Genomic DNA, 27,132 nt, shown 5'->3' on the forward strand with positions numbered 1-27,132 from the left:
GACAATGTAAAATTATTTCCATATTTCTGTTTACCGGCTGCAGCCGGGGTCTGTCCTCTGAAAAACATGTCTGTTAACTTCACACATTTGGCAGCATCTTCCTCCAACCTTTCCTGCTCTCCATCACCACCAACTGAGGCCTCGCGCTTTTCTGTTGCTATATTTACATTTCCCGCTCCAGTCAGAAAAGACGAATCAACTTAAAAACTTTCCTGCGTTTAAGTTGGTGCTAATTGTAGCTTTAAAGAAACACTTTATAAACCTCTGTAAGTCTGATACATTGTCATTGTCCTTACCTGAAATACAGCCTTTTTTTAGGACTCTATGAGGACAGTGCTATATAAAAAGAAAACATGACGTACAGAGTGCTGGATGGGATAAAAATATAGTCTATTAAAATTGGGCCCTGCAACTTAAGTCTAAAACTTCAAGTTGACAAGTGGCTATTTTTACTTGCACTCAGCAGGATGTGACCTGCGCTTATGATGTTCTTTAAACCTGAGAGATGGCCTGACCTGCTCACACATGCTCGCTGCGTTCAACGTCAAAGCAGGAACCATCCATGCATAAATCTCATGCTGCACATTCTGCTCCTTCTACACAGTTCATTCATTCTTATATAGCAGATAATACTGCAAAAATTCCACTGTATGGGTGTCAGCATCCTGAAATGAGGACATGCAGAGACATCTTACAACCTGCATTGCACCAAGTTAGGTAACATCACATATAAACAACTTCTATGATCTAGTTTTTTTTTAACTTCTTAATCCACAAACCCCACCAGGCATCTCAGGCAGTGGAGGTCCAGCGGATGCTGCCCGTACTTTTAGATTCATGAGGCGTTTCTGAGACGCTGGAGTGCTGTTGCTGTTTTTAGCCTCTTTCCTCCAGGAGTTGGCCTTGCTGCATGGCTGAATAGAACATGCACTGCTTCCTCCTGACTACATGGATTTGTCAGGGATTTTTATAAATAGCTCAGCAGAAGCACGTGTCCGCTGCACGCTGCAGACAAAAAAATATGGCTCACAACAGCCACGATGATACAGATTTGTCAAAGCAGAGGAGGAGAGACAGGCAGAGAAGAGTCATAGCAGCAGGAGGGAGACGTTTGTTATGGCTTTATTGACAGTTTGCCATACAACAAACAGACTTATCCATATGTCCACGTCTCTCCTCTTCAACTTCTTGGTGATCATCTCATTCTGAAAATGCTGGCACACGTACAGCTGCTAATTTCCATGTATTCATGCTAAGTAAGACTAATGTTTACATTATATTTAAAGCAGTCTGAAGGCAACATGTTGATTTATGTATAATCTGCCTATTACTTATACTTATGAATGGGGATGCCTACAGAATGGCGGTGCTTTCAATCATGCAGAAAAGAGGCCAAGGTCGTGCAAGCTTAGTTTTTTTCTTTACAGCTTTCAGCAGCAACACCATTCAAAGGCAGAAGACGTTAACAGGCATTCAAACAAGATAAAGGAAACATATGAAACAAATATAGATTTTAATAGCATAACAGGACTTTAAACCTTAAATATGATTTTGATTAATTCCAGGTAGATTATTATGAATTTGTTTCCACCAGAATTACAGTGGTCCCTCACTATAACGCAGTTCACCTTTCGTGGCCTTGCAGTTTTGCGGATTCGTTCTAGTGCAATTTTGCATGCTTTTTTTTAACAGCGCACTGTGTTCTTCGTCCTGATTGGCTGTAGACCATTGTCAATTAATCTCCTGTCTCCTGAACAGTACAGAATGCGTTCAGCTTTGGTTTCAGTTTTGACATTTGAGAGAGTGTATAAAGTGTTTAGTAAGGGGTTTTACATCCTTAAAACATCTATAATAATTGTAAAAAATAAAGCTGACTACTTTACGGATTTTGCCTATTGCGGGTTATTTTTAGAACGTAACTCCCGCGATTAACGAGGGATCACTGTATATCCACATTTATGGAGATTGGTTCAGACATTTGAATTCATGATGTGTTATTCACAATATTATGTCCCATTTTTGAAGTCCCTCAAACATCACAGCATGCAGGATATCTTAGGTTCAGATCAATGGGGTTGATTCTGTCATAGTCAGGGAAGGACAAGTGCATGTCATAGTCAGCCTCATCATGTTGTTATAAGGTCGGTCTTAAATTGTGGCTTGCAAATGATGTAGTTGTAGATATGTCTATCTAAAAAGCCAACTGTTGCTGTCAACTAGTGTTTCAGGAATTGATACACAGTTTTTGTAAATTCTGCCTGATCTTCAGCTGCCCAGCATTTTTGAACATTTCAGTTCAGGTGCTGCTTCCTTGCAAAGCTCAAGCAGACTGTTGCTAAATGACATTAATGTTTTTACTTGGAGTAGGATTTCCTCTTTGCATCACAAGCTGTCACATTGAGCCACTTCCATCAACCTTTAAAACCTGCAAAAATTCCACTTTGGAGTCTCCCAAAACATTTTTGAAACCACTACGATGTGCAGTGAAAATGTGAACATGAATCAAATGGGTTCATTCTTTCATGATTAGAGAAAAGAAGTCAACGTTTCACAGTCGTACCTCAAATCAGCCTTGACTATAGGTGCCTGTTTTGTCAAGGATTGAGTTAAGAATTAACTATTAGAATATTCTTTCTAACGTCTTCTGAGAGCTGACGTAAGAACCCTAAACTTGACCCTCCACTTATTCATCCCAGTCTTTATGCAGTCTGCTGAAATATCCATGCCTATTATTTCTGCGGTCTTCTCTGGAAATAACTATTCATTAACAAACGGAGCGCACCTTGAGAGTATATGACTCATAGACGAGGCACAATAAGCTCTTCTTCCAGTCCACTGCTTCTGCTTCATAACGTCTGATACATAACATGGGTGTTTTTGGGGCAGACTGCGTCACATCTACAGATTTATTCTTAGAGGGCTGAAAAGGCTTTTTTTCTTTTTACAGAGCATGTAAACAATAACTCCTAAACCCAAACCAAAATAAATATTTTAACTCGTGTTCGTTCTCAAAGTGGCTCTCCTCTTATTACCGGAAACCTGATGTACTCAGTCCAAATGGACACGCTGTCTCCTGCACTGAGGTAAATGGAGGACACAAAGTGATTTTTACAGTGCCTTGGAATTTATGTGCTGGAGCACGCTTATTAATTTTCAACAAATGGCTTTCGGCTGGCTAATGAACAGTACATTTCATGCAATGTTCCCAATTCATGGTCCTAATATCAAAACAATCCACTGTTCCAGCCCATCTGCTGCACCTATATCATCCGAGAGAAGGGAACACTGAACAGGAATGCTTATGAAACATTGTGAATGGACAAAGAGACACCTACAAGTTGCAGTAGAATACTCTGAAGACTTTTATGTAACAGAACAGCCATGGCATCCAGGGAAGTATCCTCAGAATGTGGCACTGCAACAGCTATTATTTTTATTTTTTATGTGGGATTAACATACTTTTTCATTCTTATTTTTTGTATGCCGTTTTTGGCTCTGGCTAAGCTACTGCTGTCCAAGATATGTACAGAAATTCTATTATTTTTTCTGGGTAAATGATCCATTGAGACCAAAACAGTTTATTGTACCAGGCTGTAAACATGTTTATTTCTGCCTAAAAGTTGAACATTTTAATATGTCCAAGAGTTTAAATCAACTGGATGCAACTGGATCAGTTCTGCAGTTTTAAAGGAGATGATAAAGAGAATATTTTCCTTAATATTATTTCGCTAGCTATAAACTGTATCTTGAGAGGCACAGTTCATCCAAACATCCAGGGCTATTATGGCTTCAATCACATCAAAAGAGGATGATAAACATGTCATGATTTCCCCTGTTTTTTTACACACTGACTCATCAATGGATTCTGTCTATTGTTCAGTCGAATACAAATAGCGACCTGCGAGATAAATATTTAACATATTTATAAATATGTATGTATGTATTAAAGGTAGGGTATGAGATTTTGAAAACTCAGTGAGAGTCAGCCAGATTTCAAAAGTAAACACACGCCCCTTTCTCTCGAAGCTCAACCTAAAGCCACGCCTCCCAACCAGTCTATGACTTCGGCCATCATGCACGTACCTCTCTGGTGCGCAGAGCAGGAAGAGAGTGACAACCAGCCAATACTCCGCGCAGGGTCCACCCGGAGGATTGGCTGATGTTTTTAGTGTTTTATAGCTTCCACAGATGATTCATATTCTTCGTTTTAAAGCGAAACTGCCGAACTAATTGGTTGCTATCGGAGAAGTTACACTAATTTAACAAAAAGTGCATCAGAATGAAATCTCCTACCCTACCTTTAAGAGTAAAACATTACTGAGGTATGTTGCGTAATACATACTCTATTCTTCGCTGAATATTTTGAACATATAGCTTGTGTATAGATGCTCTTCTGTGTTCTGCGATCTTCAAAAAAAAAAGAACCTGAATTTATCAAAGCCATTCATTGTTTTTGTTCTTGCATACCAGACCTACTTTTAAAGAAATGTTTGGCCTTTGATGGAGCATCTTTCTAAGCATGCCCCATCTGGAGTGACCCATGTGTCCCAGAGGCAGAACAGTGACAAACAGTACATGACAGCAGCAATGCCTGACTGAGGCAGGACAGAGCGTGACGAGAGATGTGGATATGGTTTATTTCAGTGCCTTTCCATCTCCATCTGACAGAAGGATGTCGTTTAAATTACTGTTTACTTTATTTAGCTGCTTTTTTTATTTCACGTGTAACATTGTGTAAGCGGTTTTTAAATTCTGCATAATATGGTCCAAAAAAAAAAAAAAACTTATCAGGAAAAGCTGTACTGAGTCAGCATTTTGCATATTGATTTGCAGCTGTCGTCCACAGCCTGGTCCAGTCGTTGCGCCTTATCTCTCTGCATCTGCTTTCTTTGGGATCACTTTATTCAGCAGGTCTTCCATCAACATTTAAGAACGTATGCATAGTCTGAACATCTGAAGGATGTGGGCAGCCACATGAAGCCAAAACACGAGATTAGCCACCTTAGCAACAGCTGAAATGTGACGGTCGTGTAACTTGCTGAGCATACACTTAAAATTCATATGAACTGTCTGCAATTGAAGTCACCGATAAACACAAGAACTCAGAGATATTGCTTTTTTCTTTTTATCTCCAGGATCTTCACCATGAAGACCAGACTAGGCTGCCTGTCCAACAAATCTGACTCCTACAATGACTTCTCGGAGTTCCTGCCTCCTGCTCACGAGACCACAGCCAGATGTCTGAAGTGAGTCTGAAAACAGTCCTGTGATTTTCCTTTGGGAAAGCAGAGTTATGAATTCGTAATATGAAACACAAGACTGCACTTGGCACGTTATGAAGCCCAAGAGTAGTTTTTGCTAGCTTAAAGTTAGAATAAACTGTGATACAGACTACGATCCTTTTTGTAAAAGAAGTCGGTGATCAAGTGTAGGTTAATAATTCTTTAATTTGTTTATGTTACCGTAGACAGTTAGACCCTAATGAAATTTACAAGTTACATCCAAACATTTACACATTTCCAATTAAGGATTTTTGAAAATATAATAATAATATAAAAACGTGTCAGTCCATGGGCTTTGCCACACTAGCTAACATTGGCTTTCTAGCTACCGATGAAGCGTCATAATTCACCTAAACAAACAGGGCTAATATGGCTGCTAAATTAGCTGTTCTGTCATATTTGTGTCAGCTAATAATGAACAGAAGTTCCAATGCAGTGCCTACTTTGCTGTAATTAGCAATAAAATAAAGTAGTATGAAATGAAAATAGGTTATTGGGTCAGCTTGCTATTTTGTTTTGCAAGCTAATATGATGACTGCAAGGATTTAAACTATTTTAACTATTACTACTATTAAAAATTAAAAAATTAAAGAATAAAATAAACAAAAATGACCTATTAGAGCATTAATTAAAAAACAGATTTAGAAATATATAATATAAATAATTCTACACTGGTTCACTGCTTAAACGTATTATGGAAAAATCTTCTAATCGATGCAAGAGGAGTGTTAAAATGCTATTTTAAGACAGGTTTCAGGTTCAGGTTTTCATTTGGGGTGCCTGTAAAACATACATGACATGTAAGACACTGAATAGTAAAACAGTATTTACAACTGCACAATTTATACAATCAATGCCCAGGCTGTAGACTGCAGTTCACACAATAACCACAGATGTCACTGTTACTTATTTTTCTAATCAGTGCTCTGTGAGGGGAATCGTAATCCTCATTAAAGAAATATGTCAGTGTTTTAAAATGTTGTTAATCAGAATGTGCCTCACAAATATTTTAATAATCCACATACCATCCCAAAATAACATTAACTGCAGTGACAGTGTGTTCCCCCACCATGTTTTGATGAATGGCATTACAAATGTGAACAAAGGTCAGCTGTTGTTAAGCTTCTATCTCTGCTCCTCTCTTCTTGTCATCACCCTGTAACCAGATATTTTAAGAACCGCTGTGAGCAGGAAATAAATCATACATTAAACTCGGCTGGAGTTCAATAATACATAGACCACCACTGTGTTAAAAATACACAGAGGCTGGTTAGCATCTTACTCTATTTTACTTTCTCTCCATCAGGCTGTCGACGGATGAAGTTGTTCGATGGTCTGAGTCTTTTGATCACCTCCTGGCCCACAAATGTGAGCGAACCTCATCTATTTATCAGACACAGGGGCAGCGTGTGCTGCACAGAGCATTCACAAATAGCCCTTTCCTCTGTCTTTAATAGCTTCTATTTTTCACCCCGTCTTATGTAAGCGTCTTGTTTCTGTGTTGTGAGGTCTCCTTACCAAATAATGAGTCACATACTTCTCTTTGACCTCGCCCTCAGACCAAGGAGACACAGGCACACATATGTCTGTCTGCACAAACAGGTCATGTGGTTATTTTCTAGCTGCTAACGGGGTGTGCATGTGTAACATCACCGAAGTGACAGAATAACGAGCACACTCACAAATGATGTCGATGTTCCTGCACACTAACCACTGATTTATCTGTCAGTTTAAACCAGCTCAATTCAGTTCCAGGCAGACTAATTCCATTTGACAGGCGGTGGTTGGAGTACAGTACTCTGACCCTGTTCAGACTTGTGTAATCAATCCAGCTAGAATGGGATACTGAATCCTGTTCTAGCCGATTAATGTTTCCCACAATATGAACAGCACAAATCCGGTTGAAGCCGGATTGATTTTACTAAAATCTGGTTAAGGTCTGAACACAAATGCAGCTAGCGATTCCAGCTAGAGACGCCATACTTCTGAGGAGGAATACTACATTTCGGACAAGAAAAAATGAACGAAACAGCACACTGCATGTGCGCACCCAGTCCTACCGCAGTCTTGATTTTACGAAGCGACATGTAGAGGTTAAGTGGGCAGCAAAGATGCCGGATTGAGCCGGATTGAGCGCAGATGTGTGTGTGCAATAGCTACATTTGAAAATAGGTCTTAATGTATCTGGCTTAAAAGCTATCTGGATTCTATCCCACTCTAGCTGGATTGACTTTCCCTAGTCCGAACGGGGTTTTAGTGGATTAAAACCTGTTACTGTCCAACACTGTTGCTTTTGATCTAAAGGTGTCATAAATCTGTGTTTATGAAGCTAAGGTGTACACTGTTTTTAGAGGTCAATCAACTTAATTTGTTGTTTATTAATGAATCTTTATGTTTTTATGATTCTCAAAATAATAAAGCTAATGTTTGTCATATGGTCACATGGGCTAACTTTAACCAATCAGGTTAACAAATGACTCTAGAGGTAACAAGTTAATTAAAATGTCAGCAATTAGCAGTTAGCATGTCTGTAGATGTTTTTTGCTGTCTCTGTAAGAAACGTACGTGCAATGCTGTCCGTTCAGTTTCCAGCTTAAGCTAGCCTGCACCAGCTCTCAGGCATTTTACACCCGGGTGACTAACTCCATCAAATCAAATACACATCAAGGGACATGAAGGGACGCCACACTGACATTATTTCAGATTTAGGTTATAACATAATAAGTTGGTTTGACATGTCAACGTGAAAAAGATAAATGTTTGTTTTCAGTTTGAGAAATGAGAAGAATGAAAGGGTGATACACCTGCACTTCCTGTTTCAATTGACCAGGCATTAGACGTAAAGAAGAACACAGACCCACTTATAGATTACATAAGAAATGTTCGAGCAGTGGGGACAGAGCACTGAATGTTCCCTCGGTAGTAAGAGTGAATTATTTCCTCGCTGCATTCTGGTGTCACTCTCTGGTGTGTGAAGCTGCATCCTGAGGGCCTGACCTGTACAGCTCTTACATGTCTTGTTAGTACGAGAACACTGTGTGAAATTGACTGATTTACAAGCATGTTGCATCAGGGTTCAATTCAAATGTAAGCTTTTCATGCAGAAGAGTCACATTTTTTAAAGTGCCACATGAACACTTCTGAGTCTCCAGTGATCGCCTGAGCCCCATCTGCCTTGCATTGTCTTTATTACTTCCAGCTGCTCCTAATTGCACTGATGTATCTAAGCTGGAGTCTCGGGACGGCCTCCTGTGGTCCTGCTAAGTAACCTTGCTCACTTCATTTTTTTCAGTTAAAAGTTCCTCTAAACCTGTTTTTTTACATTCCACCTTCAGATTGATTGTCCTTTTAACCTTGACAACGTGATGATAATAGACATGATAATTTGTCCAAACAATCCTTCTAATGGTATCAATATGATTATTGTACTGTTCCTGATAGAGGATGAACTTCACTGATCTTAAATCAAAAATGGACACCTGCTTAGACTGCTTTAAAAGCCAATGGGACCATCGGATGGACACTACTTTTCAAGACGCATTGTGGGATACATTGAGGGCCCTATATGCGGTCTAGTTCGTAGTATCGTCATGCATTGCGCAGACCGGCGAAAAGAACAGGAAGTTACGTTAGCTGTCTTTGTAATTTAAAGAATGTAGCATGGTTGTGTTTGCTTTATTTATGTTTTTCTATCAAACGTTTATTGGGCTTTAACAGCACAAATCATAATTTCTAACATAGTTTAGCCGGCAGAGATCACTCGTTGATCACTAAGTTGACGACAGAAAATGAAGGAGGTAGTGTTCGACATGTCCGAAAATGCTTTAACTAAATGGTGATCTCCCCATATGGGAGTGAGTGATTTCAAACAGAGCCAATGAGAGAAAGCACACCAGGAAGTATTACTAACTACTTGTTGCAGCACACACCACAGCAACCAAAACACCAACAACTAGTGCCAACAATATAGAAAACCTTTGTGTAAAATCTAACATTTGCAATGTCTCATGCAATACATATTATAACTGAAAAGGTCATCCTTGTTACTGTATGTGGTCCCATGGTCTGGCTGAGTCCCCTGTGTGCATTCAGATGATAATATAATGTTAAAAATTGATGAAACCGCCCATTTATCCACACTCTGCCGTGTTTATTTAAGATTTGAAAACCCTCTGTTGTGCCCAACCTCCACCTTAAATGATCAAGCTACACTCACTAAAAGTCCAATAACCTAAATAAAATGTGTGCTAAGGGCAATGTTCTACTGAACTTTGGGGCCTGTGTTATCCTGCTAATGAACAAAGAACAAAGAACTAAGTATGAGTTAAAATATTTACAAATGGGTCTGACAAACATGTTATGAAAGAAGCACTAGACAGCCTTCATAAATACATAGAGTGTATTTATGAAAAAAAAACCTACAGGAAAGTTATTTCACTGGAAATGTGCATCTTTATGTGGAAAAGCACACTAGTAATACAAAGATGTTATCAAAACTGCCTGAAGAAATAACTGTATAGGCTAAAAGAGTGCATTGTTTGGAGATTGCCTCCATACAAATACCATAAAAAAGATGATTGGTCAAAGTGATAGTTTGCTGCTGAAAAATTGGATTTGGTCATAGTTAAAACTAGACAGAGTTTTTTTTGTGCAACACTTCTGTTGGCTCTGAATAGACAATTCATCACTGATGCTGAAAAGAGGCTGAAATCCCTGCAGCCGTGAGCTCTATTATTTATCTGAAATAATACAAAGACAAGTATGTGTTCAGAGGAAAACACAAAATAGCTAAAAATATTATATGAAGCCATTTGTGTTCACCAATTGAGGGTGCGGCACCAACTTGCCATTTTTTTGAGTGTTACCATGACACCGAGGCACAATAACCCCAATTATGACTTAGTACTTCCGTCCACTTACTAAAGCAAAGTTGATACAAGGAAAATAACCTTTGCGTTTTTGTCTGTGCTAACCATTTCGGAGAAATCTAGGGGAAATGGCTGCGTTCTCCCCTAAAATGATGCAATGCTCATTTGAGAATGATCTTGGCAACATCACCGCAGCTACGCAAGCATTAGAGAAGAGTCCATCCCCACTGTTTTTGATACTTAACCAAATTAATTATTAAATTAAATTAAGCTGTGAAAATAAATGGTTAAGAGGAGGAAAGTAGAGTGGACTACCTTTGTAGTTGCACTTTTGCAGCTTGGTTTCAACGATAAGGCGAAGTCGGGCAATACAACAGTATGTTCCAATAATCCAAACATAATGTCATGTCAGGAAATACCTCTATATGTTCCATTAGCAGTAACCGTGAGTCGTATCTGGTTTATTATTGACCTAATGTCATGGTCTTTTGTGTTTTTTGTGAGATAACCAAAAACATGACTGTCTGAGGACAGCTCACGTCTGTAAAGTGGGTCTGTTAAATAACAGTACAAAAAAAGAGAACAGACAGACCAGACTTTAGAAAAAGAAAAAAGGGTCAACGCAGACTGTACACTCCTGTGGATGGCTGGTATAGCAGGGTTGTCCAATAACCGGAAGGTTGGTGGTTCAATCCCAACTCCTCCCTAGTCACTGTTGTGTGTCCTTGGGCAAGGCACTTTACCCACATATCCTCCAGTGTACTCACTGGTGTATGGCACTCTTTGCTGGGCTGCCTTAAGCAATTTCCCCATTGTGGGACTAATAAAGGTTTCTTAATTTAATTAGGACAGCTATGAATTGTGGTTTAGCGCACACACACTCATTTTAATGATAAATCAAACATCTGTGACATCTTTTTTTTTTTTTTAACACCAGGCCCTTTTGTGTGTGTGTGTGTGTGTGTGTTGTGTTCTTCCCTGTAAGTCTGCACTCATGAGAAATGTATGCTTTTGTATGAGTAATAGACCAGCCTCTCTGCATTATTAAGTAAACAGCAGAAATGAGAAATGCTGAAATAACATGTCACCCTGACATGGGCCATTTAGACAAACATGGCCTTCCTCTGTCAGCATCAGCAGGGAGCGCATTAATTGATCACTTATCTTGACTGATGAGAGCAGAGGGGAGGGCTCTCTTTGTAGAGTGAGTATTTTGTTGAGATTTGTTTGTGTTCTATTCATGAGACCATTTCCCGCTTCCTCGCTCAAGAGTGTTGGAAAAATATCAACACGAGATGAAGGGCATTATCATATATCACATGATCATGCTGCCTTTCTGAGAGGGGGAAAAACCATTCACAGAGAAGGGAGTTCTCTGATGCTGTACAGAAATAGGTGCCTCATCATGTTTTTGTTTTGGTTATTTCCTGATTCGTGTGTTCTTTCCTAGATGGGCTGGCGGCCTTCCGGACGTTTCTCAAGACGGAATTCAGCGATGAGAATATTGAGTTTTGGATGGCCTGTGAGGACTACAAAAAAATCAAGAGTTCAGCCAAGCTGGTGTCCAAAGCAAACAAGATCTTTAAGGAGTTCATTGACGTCCAGGCACCAAGAGAGGTGTGTTTGAGTGACTGTTGTTATTGTGTACTTCATTACTTTTTGACCAAAACGAGGGGTTTACAGACAGGTAAAGATGATTCAATCCTACTTTCTTTAGTTTGCACTTTCTTCAGTGCTTCCCCCTTCTAGGAAAAAGGAGACCTGTTCCCTTCTGTTTGGGTCCACCGGGCTCACAACGTGACCCATTTCATTAATAAATCGATACGTCTCGACTCAATCCGCAGCCTAATGAGCTAACGAAGCCTGATGACCTTATCATCAGTTTACTGCCCTCCCTGCTGTTAGTGCTTATTTTCTAGGAGGAACTTCTGGGGAACATGCAAGGGTGCAAGTCACCCTAGCATACCCCAGTAGTTTCTGCGGTCATAACAAATTTAATGAAAAGCCTAGCTGTAGAGATAATATGTCTTTCCTGCCCTTCTCCCTGACAGGTAAACATAGACTACCGCACCAGGGAGAGGACCAAAGAGGGCCTGGCAGATCCCTCCCCGACCAGCCTCAATGAGGTCCAAGCTAAAGTCTACAGTCTCATGGAGAAGGACTCCTACCCCCGATTTCTCAGGTCCAAGATGTACCAGGATATTGTCAACAGGGCACATGCACAAGGCCAGCGGAGGTCTGTCTAACCAAATCCTGAGCACACTCAGTGGATTCAGAACTGGACCTATTACTGTAGATCAGTGATTAACCCTTTTGACATCTCTTAATACTGTGAATCTGCAAGGATTGACTGTTTCTTTGTCAACACCAGCTCCTTGCATGCAATCCCTCTAGATAGAGACGTATCTCTGTGGACTGCACTGTAGAGAGAAGACTGGATGAGGAGAAGCTAGCTGATTTTACCTCTGCTTGGCAAGATTCATTATGATAAAATGACCATGTCACACAATAATGATATTTATCAGAATATATGCCATGTTCCTCCCCCCTAAACGGGACAGAACAGGGGGGCAAGCAATGACACGCTGGAGTGTTTGGGTGAAGTAGTGAAGCCAGTAAGCCACTTTCAGAGGAGGACAGAATCAAAACCTGAAACTGGATTGAGATGTGTCAGTCCTTGACTTTCGAAGTTGTTACTCTTATTTAGTTAGGGTGAGAGATCAAAGTATTCCATTAGAGCAATGAGAAAATCAACATCGACAAACCACTATCTAGGACCTTTTTATATACAGTATAGTAATTATGCATATTTTTAAGACATTGTTAAAATGGGAAGGGCATTAAACTGTAACACCTACAGTTATTCTTAGCAGTATACAGAAAGTAAGCTTGTACAGGCTGTAAACATTTCTACTTAAAAGCTGGACATTTTAGCATGTAGGTGTATGACTGGCTAACTTTTGGGGGCAGCCTGAAGAACTTTAGTTTGTGGCACTTCACTTTGACTTGGTTTAGCTATATTGCCACATCTTACAAGTTAAAGTCCCATTAAACATGCTTTTCTGCCATTTCTTTGGCAAGCATGTTGACAAGAGATGTGCACTTATTCACGTAACCACTATAGGGCTCATAAATATATGCCCTGAAATAGGGCCGCACTGAAGACAACTGTACCAGCAGCAGGAAATAGTACCGTGCATCTTTACTCAAGGGGGAAAAAAACATATGTTCAGATAATTATCATTATTGCTTTATTGTCCAGCCTTGCCACAACTTATCTGACACTCTTTGTGAAATAGACCTCTTGTGATAGTTTGTGTGTTTACAGCAAACAAGGAAGTGAGTGACCACTCAATATCTGAAACTGTGCCAAAACATGACAATTGCACTTAAGATATTGTATAATCTTTGTATTGTAAACTCTTGCAGGTATTTTATGTGAGATTAGACGTAGAGTATTAACCAGGGGTTATTTTTATTTCTTTTGAGTTCGTGTTTGGTTTACAGTTCATCCTAATGTTTATTTTCCTCTCTATTAATTTAAGCCATGCCATTGAACTGTTTAATGACTATTATCAGTTTCTTTGGATTGAGTTTGGACTACAATCATCAACACTAAAGTGGAAATCCTCTTCGTTTTCAGCATGATGCAACACTCAGAATTCCTACATGTATGTTATGAAAAAGGACAGAAATCTAGAATATGTTGTTAACATAACGATGTGCTCCCTGACTCCTCAGTGAAAATTATTTAAGGGGTGACTTCTATATTTTCTATATATTGCATGTTTTCCATGTCGGCCAACAAAAATGCCTGAAAAACATGTTGCCATATATGGTATGTTCCTGTGTTCCATATGAATGTAACCTGCCTCCTCCTTATATTTTGTGATTAAAAAACAACAATAAATCTGCATCTATATTTTGTGCTCTGTTTGACTTTTCATTATCGCAAAAAGGGGTATTAGAGCATTCATCCACTGATCAGACAGACGGATTGACCTGTTTTTTTTTTTTTGGTGCCGTTTTGTAACTGCGGTGAAGCCAGACAAAGTGTCTAATAAATGAGTTCGCAATCTGCGTGATTTATCACACTGTTTCCAAATGTCTTTCCAAGAGGAGCGATTCAGGATGGTGTGCCAAAAAAAAAAAATGACGAAGCCTGAAATCCACCAGCCCAAGCGCAAGTACATGATTTTGCTATGCATCATAGAAAGAAAAAGCAAGCAGCATCGTTAAACTGTCCCACTGACCATGAATGCATCACAAAATGCAACCAAACTGCTTCGTGCTACAAGTCTCAATTCAGAATTATTAGAAAATAAACGATTTGCATAAATAGTAGGCTATTCGGCAAAAATCAAAACGTTCTGCACTTTCTAACACAAATAAAGTGGCTAGTTCACTTTAGCTGCTGTGACATGATAATATTGATAAAAATTCAGTGAGTTTTTGATCAATCTACAGGCTTCCTACTAGGGCTGCAACGATTATTCGAGTACTCGAGTAATATTCGAGGGCAAAATGCATCGTCAACTAATATAGTATACGATGACTCGCTAGTGACGTCATTGAGACACACACGAGGTGCCATGCATGGAGGTGGTCGCGGATCGAAGCAATGACAAAGCAGCGGTCCAAAGCAGGCCGTATTTATGGGAAAACTATGACATTTACGCATGATCCGATTACTTGAATAATCGCAAAAATAATCGGCGAGTATCAAAATACTTGTTTGTTGCAACCCTACTTCCTACAGCAGAAATGGTTCATAGAAGTTGAACATTTCTACAGCGACACATTCTTTTGCACTTCCTGACGTCTGTGGACACATCGAAAATTGTGATGCATAACATTTAGTTTTATTTTTTATGTATTCATAGTGGTGTTATACTACACAAAAGACATGTTGCAGCCATGATTGTGCTGTTTGCATAGAGGTGCAGAACTTTGCTTACTTTTAGAAAGATGAAAAACTAGAAACAGAGCCATCATCATCATCATCACCAGCATTCTCTGTGCTATTTCCACTTTGCAGCAGAAGCACTCAAGAGGAAAGCAGCATTCACCCCTCGTATTGGGGGCACTGGTGGGATGGAGTCGCCCCCTGTACTATTACACATAGCCATTTTTTCCCCTCCCTGTGTTAGTCACTCAGGCGGTGCAGAACAGGGTGAATGTGGGACAGCAACCCTGCACAGCAGACACAACATTATCCTATCTGGGCCAGTACGTTGCAAATACAGCCAACACAAATCACAGTGATTATGAGTAAAGCATCATCTCCAAAGACCGAACTATCAGTGGTTACGAAAGGGCGGTAAATCCTGTAGGTGTTGCTTCCGGCTCTGATAAAGGATAAAAATGATTATTCACCAGAAAGACAAAGAGCAACAACCTCAAAATTAAAGTTTTATATTCATCCTTATTAGTCATGCCTTAAAACGTTTTTCCTTTTAATAAAGAAAACAACTATTAGGAATACTATAAAAATCCTCGACCCAGTCTCTGTGTAATCCCTTGTTCCTGCCTCTCCTCTTGTATTTCCCTGGCCTCTTAATCAATAGTAAACACAATACCCACAGCGCAGAGCCGCCATGACTATGGATTACAGCTAGGATAAGGGAACAGTTGATTACCCCGCCGTGTTCTGCTCTGACACAAACAACAGAAGCAGCGCGGAGAGAAAAAACACAACAACAAAACATATTGGATTGTCTGTTTTGCAACAACCTGTATCAAAGAATAAATGATTTTTGTATCAGACACTGCACCGGATTCAGCAGTGATGTCAGATGTAAACAGTGTGCTGAGCAGCAGTGCTGCTTGTTATGATGAAGGCTGAGACAAAGCAGTGAAGTCAATGTGCTATAACAACAATACAGGTAGACATATAAAACACGTTGTACACTGTTCCTGAAGAAAAACAGCAGAATTAGCCACCAGATAAACTGGCAACCAAATCCTTTGGGTATAATTTTGAAAAAATTACAAAACTATAAAATATAGTTTATTGCAAATATATCATTATTAGCAAACCTTTACAAAATCAAACTACAGTTAGCACCTTGTGATTAGTTTTTACAGGACTTTAGAAGTCATTGTAGACATGAAATGTCATTACTTATTCAGCCGTATTAAACTTTCATGTAAAGTTTTGTCATAATTAGCAAAAAATGTCTTTAAACACAAAACTTTATCAGTTATTTCTGGAGTTTTTTTGATCTCTAATGGAAAATGTGGAGACATTTTCCAAAAATAATCTCAAAATCAAAATGGTGAAAGTACAGACAGTACTATCTACAACCAGTTAGATTAACAACATGCAAGAGCAAACAGCAAGCCGTTTAAGATCTTTGAAAGATTTCTTGAGAAAAAAAAAAACCCTTAATCCAGACCAATTCCTAAATTACATAAAGAAAATATCTAAATGTAAACTATTTAACAAAATGAATTAAATAAGCAACAAAATGACCCACACAAACTACCCACAAATTATAATGCAAATCACACACACTCATTCGATTGATTACAAAAATGTTCTGATTGACTGCCGTGCTTATCAAACACAAAGAAAGTTACTAATTGATCATTAGGACAGAAAATAAAAGTTTAACTTAATAGTATTTTAGGGGAAACTGAAAGACCTTTTAATGAAGTATGTTAAAATCAAACGAATAGGAAATAAAACAGAAGTTAAGCTTATAATAAATAACCTTTCTTTTCTGCCGAATCGCCTGTTCACACTCCAGTCCGGTAGGTGGCGGTAATGCACCTTGCAAGTTGACTGCCAACCGCTAATAAGATTAAAAGAAGAAGAAAAAGTCTTTAGCGGGGAGGCAGCAGGATGAGTTAACAGTACGCGAATACAAAGCAGCTGCAGCTAATAATGCACAAAACCTAACAAATATTGCTAGCATGACTTAACAGAACTAAACTTTATGCGGTTGCAAAGTACACTACACCGCAGCAACAGACACACACACCCGGAAGGAAGGAGGGAGATAGGACCCCAGGTAGCCGCTAGCATTATTAGCCCCCCCTATTAGCATCAAGCATACCATAAAGAGAGAGAACACCTACCACAGCCAAACAGACGTGACGGCACATGCAGGGGCACGGAGCAGCGCGCAAGCAGTCGGTCTACAACACAACACAAACTATTAAAACCGAGACCCAACCAACCAGCAAGATGAAGAACCGTGATGACATACCTGTCGAGGCCAAACAATCCCTGACCCGGAAGTGACGCAGAGATGACAACAGGAGCGCAAAAGGAGTCATCAGCACACTACAGCATGGGGGCTCAGGGCAGCAGAACGTAGTGAAGAAAAGGTCCAGACTTCCTAATAATTTATCAGCCTTCAGTACAGTTTCTTTATATTATGCGCATATTTTACGTTTTTTTCCATCCTAAATCATTTTTATAAGAAAATGTCTGTTTTTATGATATTTGTATGTGGAAAAATGCAATAATAATAATGAAGTATGTATGTTTTTTCTCGTAAAAACAATTATTTTTTATAAATACATAATTTATTTTTCTCATAAAACAGATTTATTTTCATTTTCACAAGGATTTGTTTATTTTTGTTTTACTCAAGTGAATGCAATACCGTAGTTGTCATATACTGTATCTATTCATTGTATATTATTATTTAAACTGTGCCAACACTGCACACTTGTTTTGTTATGATCTCCAAGGCAGCAGGATGTGGATGTGGTGTTGACAAGAGTCAAATGTCAGTCCTGTTGTTGTCTGCGCCGCCTGACATTTCACGAGCTCCACACTGAGGTACAACAAGACTGAAGCCGAGCAGCTTCAGGTTAATGATTTGTCAGTGATTGATCAGGCTCAGATTGTAAAAGGACCACCTAACTGCAGGAGGTGCTTTTGTTGAAGGGTTGTATTTTATTCATGGTTGTGAGAATCCTGTCAGCCTGTCAGAATCAGACAGCCTGATCACAGTTTATACTAAATGAACAGATGACATGCAGTGTGGCCACTTTGTCTCCTGAAAAATGTATATTAAAATGCTCTTTATTAAATTAACAAAGACACCTGGGTCCTGTATTGACTGCACCTATTAATATTATCGTCAGATGATCAATGAGGTAGTTTTAAAAGTAGTAGTAGTCCTGGTTACCAGTGTTGTTAGAAGTCGCCACCAAATACTGTGAGTAAATATGTACAGAGAGCTTTGAACACGACCGCACACGTCAGATGAAGAAACCGGCTCATAGACGGACAGAAAATCAAATAGATGTTGCTGAGAGGAGACGCAGCCTGTTTTCAAACACTGGGTTATTATTTGATTATCCATAAAACTATGTTTTGATTGATCTGTAACTATGTGCATGTGAGCTATAACAGCAACACTGCTGATGCTGCCCTCACAGTGCCCGACACATCGCCGCTTGTTTTTCCACAAGTCCTGCACTTCTATGACAACAAGTAGAGAGAGCACAAACATAAACGAAGTTTAACACAGATATAAAGCCGCTAATGATTTAAGAATGAGTTTTCTATGTTGTTTAAACAGGAGGCAGTAGAAACAAAGATATTACATTTTTAACCAATAGTTAGATATAGGTTTTTGCTGGTCATTTATGTGTCAATCATGGCGTCCTAGTTTCTCTGTGAATCGTGAATCGTGAATCGTGAATGTGGTGAAGCAGGGTACATGGTTGCGCTCTCTTTCCTCCCTCTCTCTCTCTCTCCTGTCGCAGCATGTTGACGTCAGGGGCGTCCTGGAGGAAGGGAGAGGTGAGCGGTCGGGCGTCGACACGCGAGCAGCCCGAAAAGCCCAATCGGACGGAGGCGGCACCTTTTAAAGCTGGCGCAGATGGATGTTCCGAGGAGGCTGGTTTTGTCATTTTGTCTGTTGTGGGACGTCCACTGTCTGTGACTTTAAATACAATATAACCAAGTAAATGACTTACGCAACCTGTTCTATCTGGTTATGGGTTACTTCCCTTTTCCCTTGATGAGCCTGGTCGTAAGAAATATAAACAGGAAAAAGCACAATTATGGCTACAAGAAGAAAGAACTCAAATTTAACCAGATTTTTTTTAAATAAAAAATAAAATTTCCTTGTTTAAAAAGTTTAAAAAAATTGAAAAACAACATTGTACAATATGTAAACTCTGCACGTCTGTGCTCATACATAACCTAAACAGAGGCAGAGCATAGAAACGATGGGTAGTTGCATGTGAATGAGTGTGTGTAAAATCTTCCGGTTGTGGAAGGACTTGTCACCGTGGTAACCAAGAAAATCACAGGAAAATGTTGTTGCAGATGAAAGTAACATATGCGTTTTCCCAAGAAGTTTTTTTTGGAACCTAGTTTAGCTTTGATGGCTAAAACACAAAAATACATATTAATTGTCCCTAATGGGACACAAGCCTCTGTCTCTAAGGGAATCCAGCACCTTCCTCCATGTTTTTGCCTAAATGATTATAATATATCCTTTTGGGAATCCTCACTGCATGTGAGGACATGTTGTCCCCACAGGATGATTGTCATATTATGTAAGCAGCTGCTCAAAAATCACAACATTGTCCTAATAAACAGCTGAAGATGTCTATGGGTTATAGCATAATGAATCTTTACTTGAAGGTGAGAGAAATGTGAGATTTTCCACAAATAGACATTAAAGGAGTGAAAATCTTTTCACGGACGATCACTGTAATTCTGAGGAACGTTTGCAGGCTTGGTTGGCTGATCTCCATCTGAACAGCCCAGTGGGAGCAGTTACAGATCACGGTGTAGCTGATGGGAGGGGAGCACACTCCAGTGGTTATTGTTTAACAGCCGCAGTGAGCATCTGGCCGGGCCGGCGGCAGGCTGCTCCTCTCCTCCCCAGAGGACGATCAGACAGATGAGCAACCTGAGGCTCCTTCACGCACACTGCCAGGCGGACTCCCACAGAGACCAAATATGGCCACTTCACAAATGTTAGATTGTCCAAGCTCAAACCCCAGCATGCTTTTGGTTTTAATTAGTCAATTGCAGAACTAGAGACAAAAAAAACCTGCCACATATTCTTCCAATATATATTGTTATTGTTACACATGTCTGCTAAAGTCTCAAATTGCTACACCTTGCTAATATTTAGATGTTGTTTTCTTTGCCCAGATTATTATCAAAACCTTTAATCATGAAATAAATTCACTGACAGTATTTGAGGTCCAGTAACAGTTAGTTAAACAGGGTCTGGGCCTCATTTTAAAGCGTTGGGATTTCATGATGTTAAGGCAGATAAGTCGTTTTGCCTCTTGTGTTCATGGTTGTTAAGATTTCAGTTAAAGCTCAGGATGTTTTCCCATTTCGTGGGAGAGTTGGATGAGAAGATGAAGCTCTCATGTCTCTATGGTAAATATGAGACAACTGCCAGCAGCCTTAGCGTAAAACTGCCAAATCCTCCTTCAAGGACATCCAAAGCACGCCGTTATCTCGTTTCTTTAATCCGTTCCAAAACAGAAGTGTGAAAATCAAACATTGTGTGTGTTTTTTAAATACCATTAGACAAATAGACAAATGTGTTGTTTAATTCCTAGTCTGTTTATCTTTTACTTACAAAATAATTGGACAATTCCAACTTTATCCAAATTGCGTGCTAATCAGCTAGCCACACACCGAGTCTGCCTTCAGCCCAACAACAGAGAGAGAAAGAGAAGCACTGTTGGACAGTCTGTGCACTCTAATGCACATTTAACATGCACATCAGCCAGAGACGTGTTTGTGTCTAGTATAGAAACTACCAACCAACCTACATGATGACCTCATGCTAACATCTCAGTCATCCAGCCCTGTGCAATGTCAGATACTGCTGACCAGGGAAGGAGGTGTTGTAAGCATCAAGGACAAGGACAAACCCTGGATGGTCTGTCCACATGTCAGTAGTTTATTGTCTCCATGTGTGACATTAAACAACATTTTCTGGTGGACAATTTGTGGACAACCACAGCACCAAGGTACTTGTACCCCCTATTATATAAGTGTAGATTTGGGGACTCTTTCAGAGCGTTGGCTGCCATGTTTACATCAGCTCTTTAAATGGATAAATTACTACTATCAGACTCAGTAAACACAAATATATGTAATCACATATATTTCATCATGAACCTCTCCAGACACCTGCTTGTGTCCTACCACAGCACCACTGAGACCTGACCCTGACCCTGAGCACAACTAATAACATCCTCAAGGACTAGTCCCACCCCACACATCACCTCTTCAAACGTTTGCCCTCTTAGAGACGCTACAGGTTCATCAGAATCACACACAACCCAGATTAGGAACAGTTTCTACCCCAAAGCCATACCCATACTGAACAATGACTCTGCCCCAAATACACTGCACTAACTGTAGACCTGCTGCTAAGTTATTGCTGCTGCTGTGAGAATGTACATGAGTGTTTTATATGTTTCTTTTCTTACCTTAAGTGCAACTAAATTCCGTTGTATTGTGTACAGTGACAATAAAGTCTCTTAATCTTATCAGTGATAAATACACTTATTGTAGTAGTGAATGGCCGTGAAAGGAGATATTTGGCATAAAACTCATAAGTTATTTATCAAGTAGTTTCAAATGATGTGAATGCCCATGGTCAGCAGGAAAACCTATAAACACTCCATCTTCCCTTTTTTGGAATTTCCATTTGAACCATTTTATCTTGCAGGTTCACCAACAAGAATTTCCCTGAAAAAGGAATTTCCACTCATTGAGAGACTTTCAGCTGTCCTCTTCCGCTCTGCTCTGAGTCACAGGGCCTTCAGACAAACAAACAAACAAGCCAAGGTGCTGCTGGGAAACATTACAGGACTTCCTGCGGCATTGACCTGACAGTGTGATTTTTTTTTCCCCCTCTACACACAGTGAACACAAACAAATCACTAACACAGAGCTCTTTCTGGAAAACTGAATGTTTTCATCACCTCTTCAGGTGTAAAGACACACAAGGAAGCTCAACTGTGCACACATTAGGCTCATGCACGAGTTGTCAGGAAGTGCACTGCAACTTTCACACATTTAAACAATTTGTCCGAAGCGTGTCATCAGAGCAGCTGCTCGGTGTGTGTGCTCTGCAGCCTAATGTGTACACTCCGTATTGTGGAGGTGATTTGCGATCGACATCACAAAGAAAAGTAAATTTAGCGGCTGGTTAATGCTTCACATGGAAACAAAGGACTTCATTCTCCTTGTGGGAGCATGCGGGGAGCTCCACTGTAAAAAGAACAGTAGATCTCATTAAGCTGAGGTTCAAACTTTTTGTCCTTAAGCAAACCTCAGTCGACCCCAATTCTGGCTCAGTATTCTGGGATTTGGACGAAAAGACAACTGAACACAGAGCACTTTTTTTGGTTCATAAAATTTTAAAAAAGGTGTGCTGTAGACCTTGGTGCTTTTTCGGACACTGTCATCCTTTCTAAACTCAAGCTAAGCCACAGGAGGCTTCACACTGTGTTCACACCGTGTCCTCAGTTAGGAGATGATGAGCACTTTTTATTTTATTAGTTGTGATAGGAATAAGTCCAAAATCTGTAAAAGCTTCAAGCCACCTGAGAGGAAATAGTGGAGAAGCTTGTTTCAGAATAAGCAGCCACCTCTAGAGTAAAGTGACTTGAGGCAAAAGCGAATCAATTATCATAGACCTCCATGTTAAAATGTCCAACTTCAGAGCAAAGTGCATTAGACTGTGTTTAATAACCGCTAAGTATTCTTTATATACAGTCTTTACTGTGTACCAATAGGTCTGGTGCCTGAAATGAACCAGGGAGAAAAGCGTCTCATGGATGAAAATCTAAAATCTAAATGTGACCCTCCCATTACTACCTTCTTTTTTTAAGCATCAATAAACTAATTAAATACAAATGTGTTTAAAAAAGGAGCATTTGAAGTTTTTGTAGCTCACCCATGTCCCTCGATGAAACATGGATGAGGTGGGGTTTATGACCTATACTACCAGAAGTTTTGGGCTTACTTTGGTGGAGCTGTCATGTCATCAATATTTATATACAGTCTATGGTCGAACTAAAGTCCCAGTTAATCCAAATAAAGCCATCTATAGCATTTTAACACGGACGTCCGTGACCTGTTTGCAGCCTCTCTGGTTATTCTTTGCATTTGCATTATAGTGTGTCCTCCATGACTCCCTTCCATCTGCGGTGGAGTATATACCTTGCACTTATCGAGGTCACATATATTGCTGCTGCTAGTACATAACACATCACAAAGCGAATACATGCCAAGTCAATAGCCCTGTGTGTGCAACGTCTCACAAGTACGGCTGGATTCTAATTCTGGTGCCAGTACTGCTGTGGTAATCATTCAGATGCAGATAACAATCACTCCTTGACCTACTTTTTATGCTAATGTTTAGCTCTCCACATAGGAAGAAAAGAAGGCTAATCAAGAATTGATGTCAGGTTGCAATTCACTATCAAATAACCTCCTATTAGTGCCTGCTGGTGGGCTTCTTGTGCCTGCCTGCTCTGTTTCCTAGAACACAGGTGAAAGCAGGTAAATCAGAGACCTCATCTGAGTTTATTATTTTCTTTTAGGCAACAATATTTGCAGCATAACAGCTACCCCCGAAGGGGAGGATGATCCCAATCCTGCCTCCTCATCTCTACATGGAGGTGAGCCGAGAAAGGAGCACGCTGGGCTGAAGATGAGCTCTTTGTCCACGACAGCTGAGCCCAAATGAAACAGCGAGGACCTGGTCCAGGCTGGAGGTGGGCAGCCTGTGATAATGAAAAGGATTTCCAGTTTCGAGGGAGCCTGAGGTAAACAGGCTTGCAGACGATAGGGACACGACCGTGGCTTGAGGTGAAGTCAGATCCTGAGACGTAGCTGTCCCAGAGTGGCCTCGGTTCTGTCGCAGGAGGTGATGGTGCGAGCTGGAAGCGAGATGTGACCTTTTTGTTTGAAACTCACTCATACAGGTAAATGTCAGTTGTGGTTTATCAGGATCGCCCTGCGCCGTTTTTCTTCTTCTGTGCCATTTAATATTCTGTTCTGATATTCTAATTTGATACATTAAAGATGCATCGACGGCGTGCTCAAACAGAAGGCCATTTTGAATTTTGGCAAGTGCACAATAATAAAGTTTAAAAGACACCCCAATGAAATAAACCTGAAATAAAGCTGAATTTAGCTTTAATAAAGCAAAACTGTCTTTGATTATGCGGCTGTGAGGTCGATTGTCAAATGGGGCAGTCAATGTATTGCATGTAATTTATGAACCTCTGTCATCAAGAGACTGTACATAAGCACCATATAAGCAACATATATGGCAACATGACCCTGGACATAGAGGGTATGCAGCGAAGCAGCAGGTCCAACCAAAAATAAGTGCACCGCTGTCCTCATAAACACTCTCTGTCTCCACGGTAACAGGTCACATAGCAAGACACTAATATACAGTCTATATCTCTTTTTCAATCCAAATCTAAATGCATACACATACAGAGACAACATTTTAAACGTATTAAGTAGGAACAAAAAATACAAAAAAGGCCCATTATCATGGCTCCTTACAAAACAATATATATAAAATATTTCATAGATGAGTCATCAATACAGCTTTTCCCACTCAGTGGGTGTGACCACAGTGACTTTTGCATCTCATGATGTCACACACATTCCCTTTATGAGGAAGTATGTGCCATATATTGGATTTCCATGTAAGCCTGAAGTCTTTTTTTTTGGCAGCTTAACCAAAAAAGATTTTTGGCACAGCCGAATAATCTGCCTTCCTGCCTCCACATAGAACCATGAAGACCAACAACGCTGTGTGGCTGAAGACCACAACGCCATTTTATCTTGTGAGCGTACACTCTTTTGACAGAAAGAGAAGCCTCCTCACAACATAACCAGGTTACACATGTAAACACAAGAAGCTGTAATTGCTGGTATATCGAGTCTCCCTCCGCCTTGACTCGCTGTAATTTAATTAACAGCAGCAGATCTTCCCGTAAGCTCTTTGACTCCCACTGAACCATGAGTGATCATGACCACATAGTAACTGCATTCAAACAAAGAGCAGCGGACACAGAGGATGCAGTTATATGGGAGTTCAGCCTCTGTCACAAGAGTAGAAAGGCTGAAATACAGTTTTATTCTAGAAATGTTTATCTTGTAAACAATCTGAAGAGCCCTGAGACGTATAGCATCAAGCAGCCTTTTGTAGGAATCAAAGAACTCTCCTAAATTACTTGCTATGTAGAGGATTTCAGAGAAACGGCCAAGAGCATCACCGTTTTTAGTAGTGTGTGTGTAGTCTTAACACACACACAATTTTCAGGAGATTTTAAGGTTTAAGTGTGAAGGTATGCAAAGCCGCGAGAGGGCATGACGAGCCAACAACGAGCACCTCTGTTACTCAGACCTAAAGATGCAGTTCACCTGAGGTGTTTCTGAGAAGTCAAGTGCTTAAGCATTCTTTCACGGTTTATCTAATCTCTCCCACTGTAATACACAGCTGATGATCACTGTTGCAAAAACACAGTGTGTCAGACCTCAGGGTCACATTGAGGTCTCCCGGGCTCTCAGACAACCTGTTGTCCGCTCATCACCGTCTCATTTTCTGATTTCCGGGCTTTGTCACCGCTGACATCACAGCGTTGTGTGTGGTGGTTGGGTTAACCTTTGTTCTCTGATGCCAACAAATGGCGCCATTAAATCCTCCGCAGCACAATGAATCTGGACAGGTTAGGTAATCACCGTGCAGTTATCTTCCAGTCCTTTCTGTATTAGCTGACTTAACCTAATCAGCACTGTCTGGCCTCGGTACACCGTGAGCTTCCGTGCTGAAATGTTTGTGTCCTTTGCGCTGCTTCCTCTGCAGCCCGGGGACAGATATCCTCGGCCAGAAGGACTTCCTGGTTCCAAAATGAGCCAAAAAGAAAGGATTAATATCTATGTTTCCAGATCTCCCAGCTTGCCAAGGTACCATAGTTACCATAGTTACCCATACATTGATTGCTAATCCACCATTTTGTTTTTATTTAGTTGACACCTTATTGCTTTTGTTGAATATGCGTTCATCTTGAATTAAGCATTTCTTTAGTATATGAGTTGCACCCTCATATTAAAGTGTGACCAAAAATCCATAAATATAAACACGACTTTGCGTCTGGAAGGACACAGTCATCACCTATAACTGCTGCAAAAGGTCATCTGCCAGAAAAATATGTGTTTATCTGAAAAATGTATACAAATGACCAAAGCTAAAGTTCATTCCCAGACAAAAATCGATGAAATTGTCTGTGCAGCCTTTTCTCACAGATCTGTAAAGCTCCAGCTCTACGGCCCCAGATCTGTGAAGCCTTGTTATCACAAAGTTTTTCTTTGATTTCATAAAAATGTCACGTACACCCCCCTTTGAGGTCTACGTGTTCTGCGGTAACATCTGTAACCGGAACTTCTGTGCTGTTTGAGACCTTACTTCAGAAGAAGGTTTGTGATTTTTCTGGAAGTAAAGGACAGAAGCAACAGTCAGCAGATCATTGAGTTATATCCTGCAGGCACACTGATGGAAACTCACTGAGAGCTGCCTTTGTTTGTTGTTTGTGTAAGAAGCCATTCAAGGTTTAAAGGTTAGTCCGTCTCAGAGGCGTGTTTACTGCCAGTCCTAAATATAAACAGTGATTTCACACACTGAGTGGAGTTGAGTCTCCTACCATTAGATGGATGCACATGTGTTAAATGAGAGGAGTTAAAAAAACACCATTGTGAAAGCTTCACTGGTTTTCAAGAAAAACAGCATCAAATATCAGCGGCTTCAGACAGTCATTTCCCAGCCTTGCATATCCTCCCCATTATCTCTCTCTCTCCCTCCCTCTCCACCCTCTCTTTTGCTCTACCTCTCTCTCTCTCTGTGATTGGCTGAGAGACCTGATGACACGTCAGAGGCAGGGGAGGTAGGATTATAAAGCCTCTGCCCCTGCCTCTCTTCAGTCCAGACACAATCTCA

The 27,132-nt window shown here is 40.2% G+C and overlaps 1 protein-coding gene across 1 annotated transcript; it reads left to right on the top strand.

Moving 5' to 3' along the window:
- Positions 1-5,139: 5,139 nt before the first annotated feature.
- Positions 5,140-12,510, top strand: rgs8 (regulator of G protein signaling 8). Its single transcript, XM_028403828.1, has 4 exons — positions 5,140-5,246; positions 6,589-6,650; positions 11,601-11,767; positions 12,202-12,510. Exons 1-4 carry the CDS (start codon positions 5,146-5,148, stop codon positions 12,394-12,396), a joined length of 525 nt encoding a protein of 174 aa, XP_028259629.1. The 5' UTR covers positions 5,140-5,145; the 3' UTR covers positions 12,397-12,510.
- The last annotated feature ends 14,622 nt before the right edge of the window (positions 12,511-27,132 follow it).

The sequence above is a fragment of the Parambassis ranga genome, chromosome 4, assembly GCF_900634625.1.
Source record: "Parambassis ranga chromosome 4, fParRan2.1, whole genome shotgun sequence".
NCBI lineage: Eukaryota > Metazoa > Chordata > Actinopteri > Ambassidae > Parambassis > Parambassis ranga.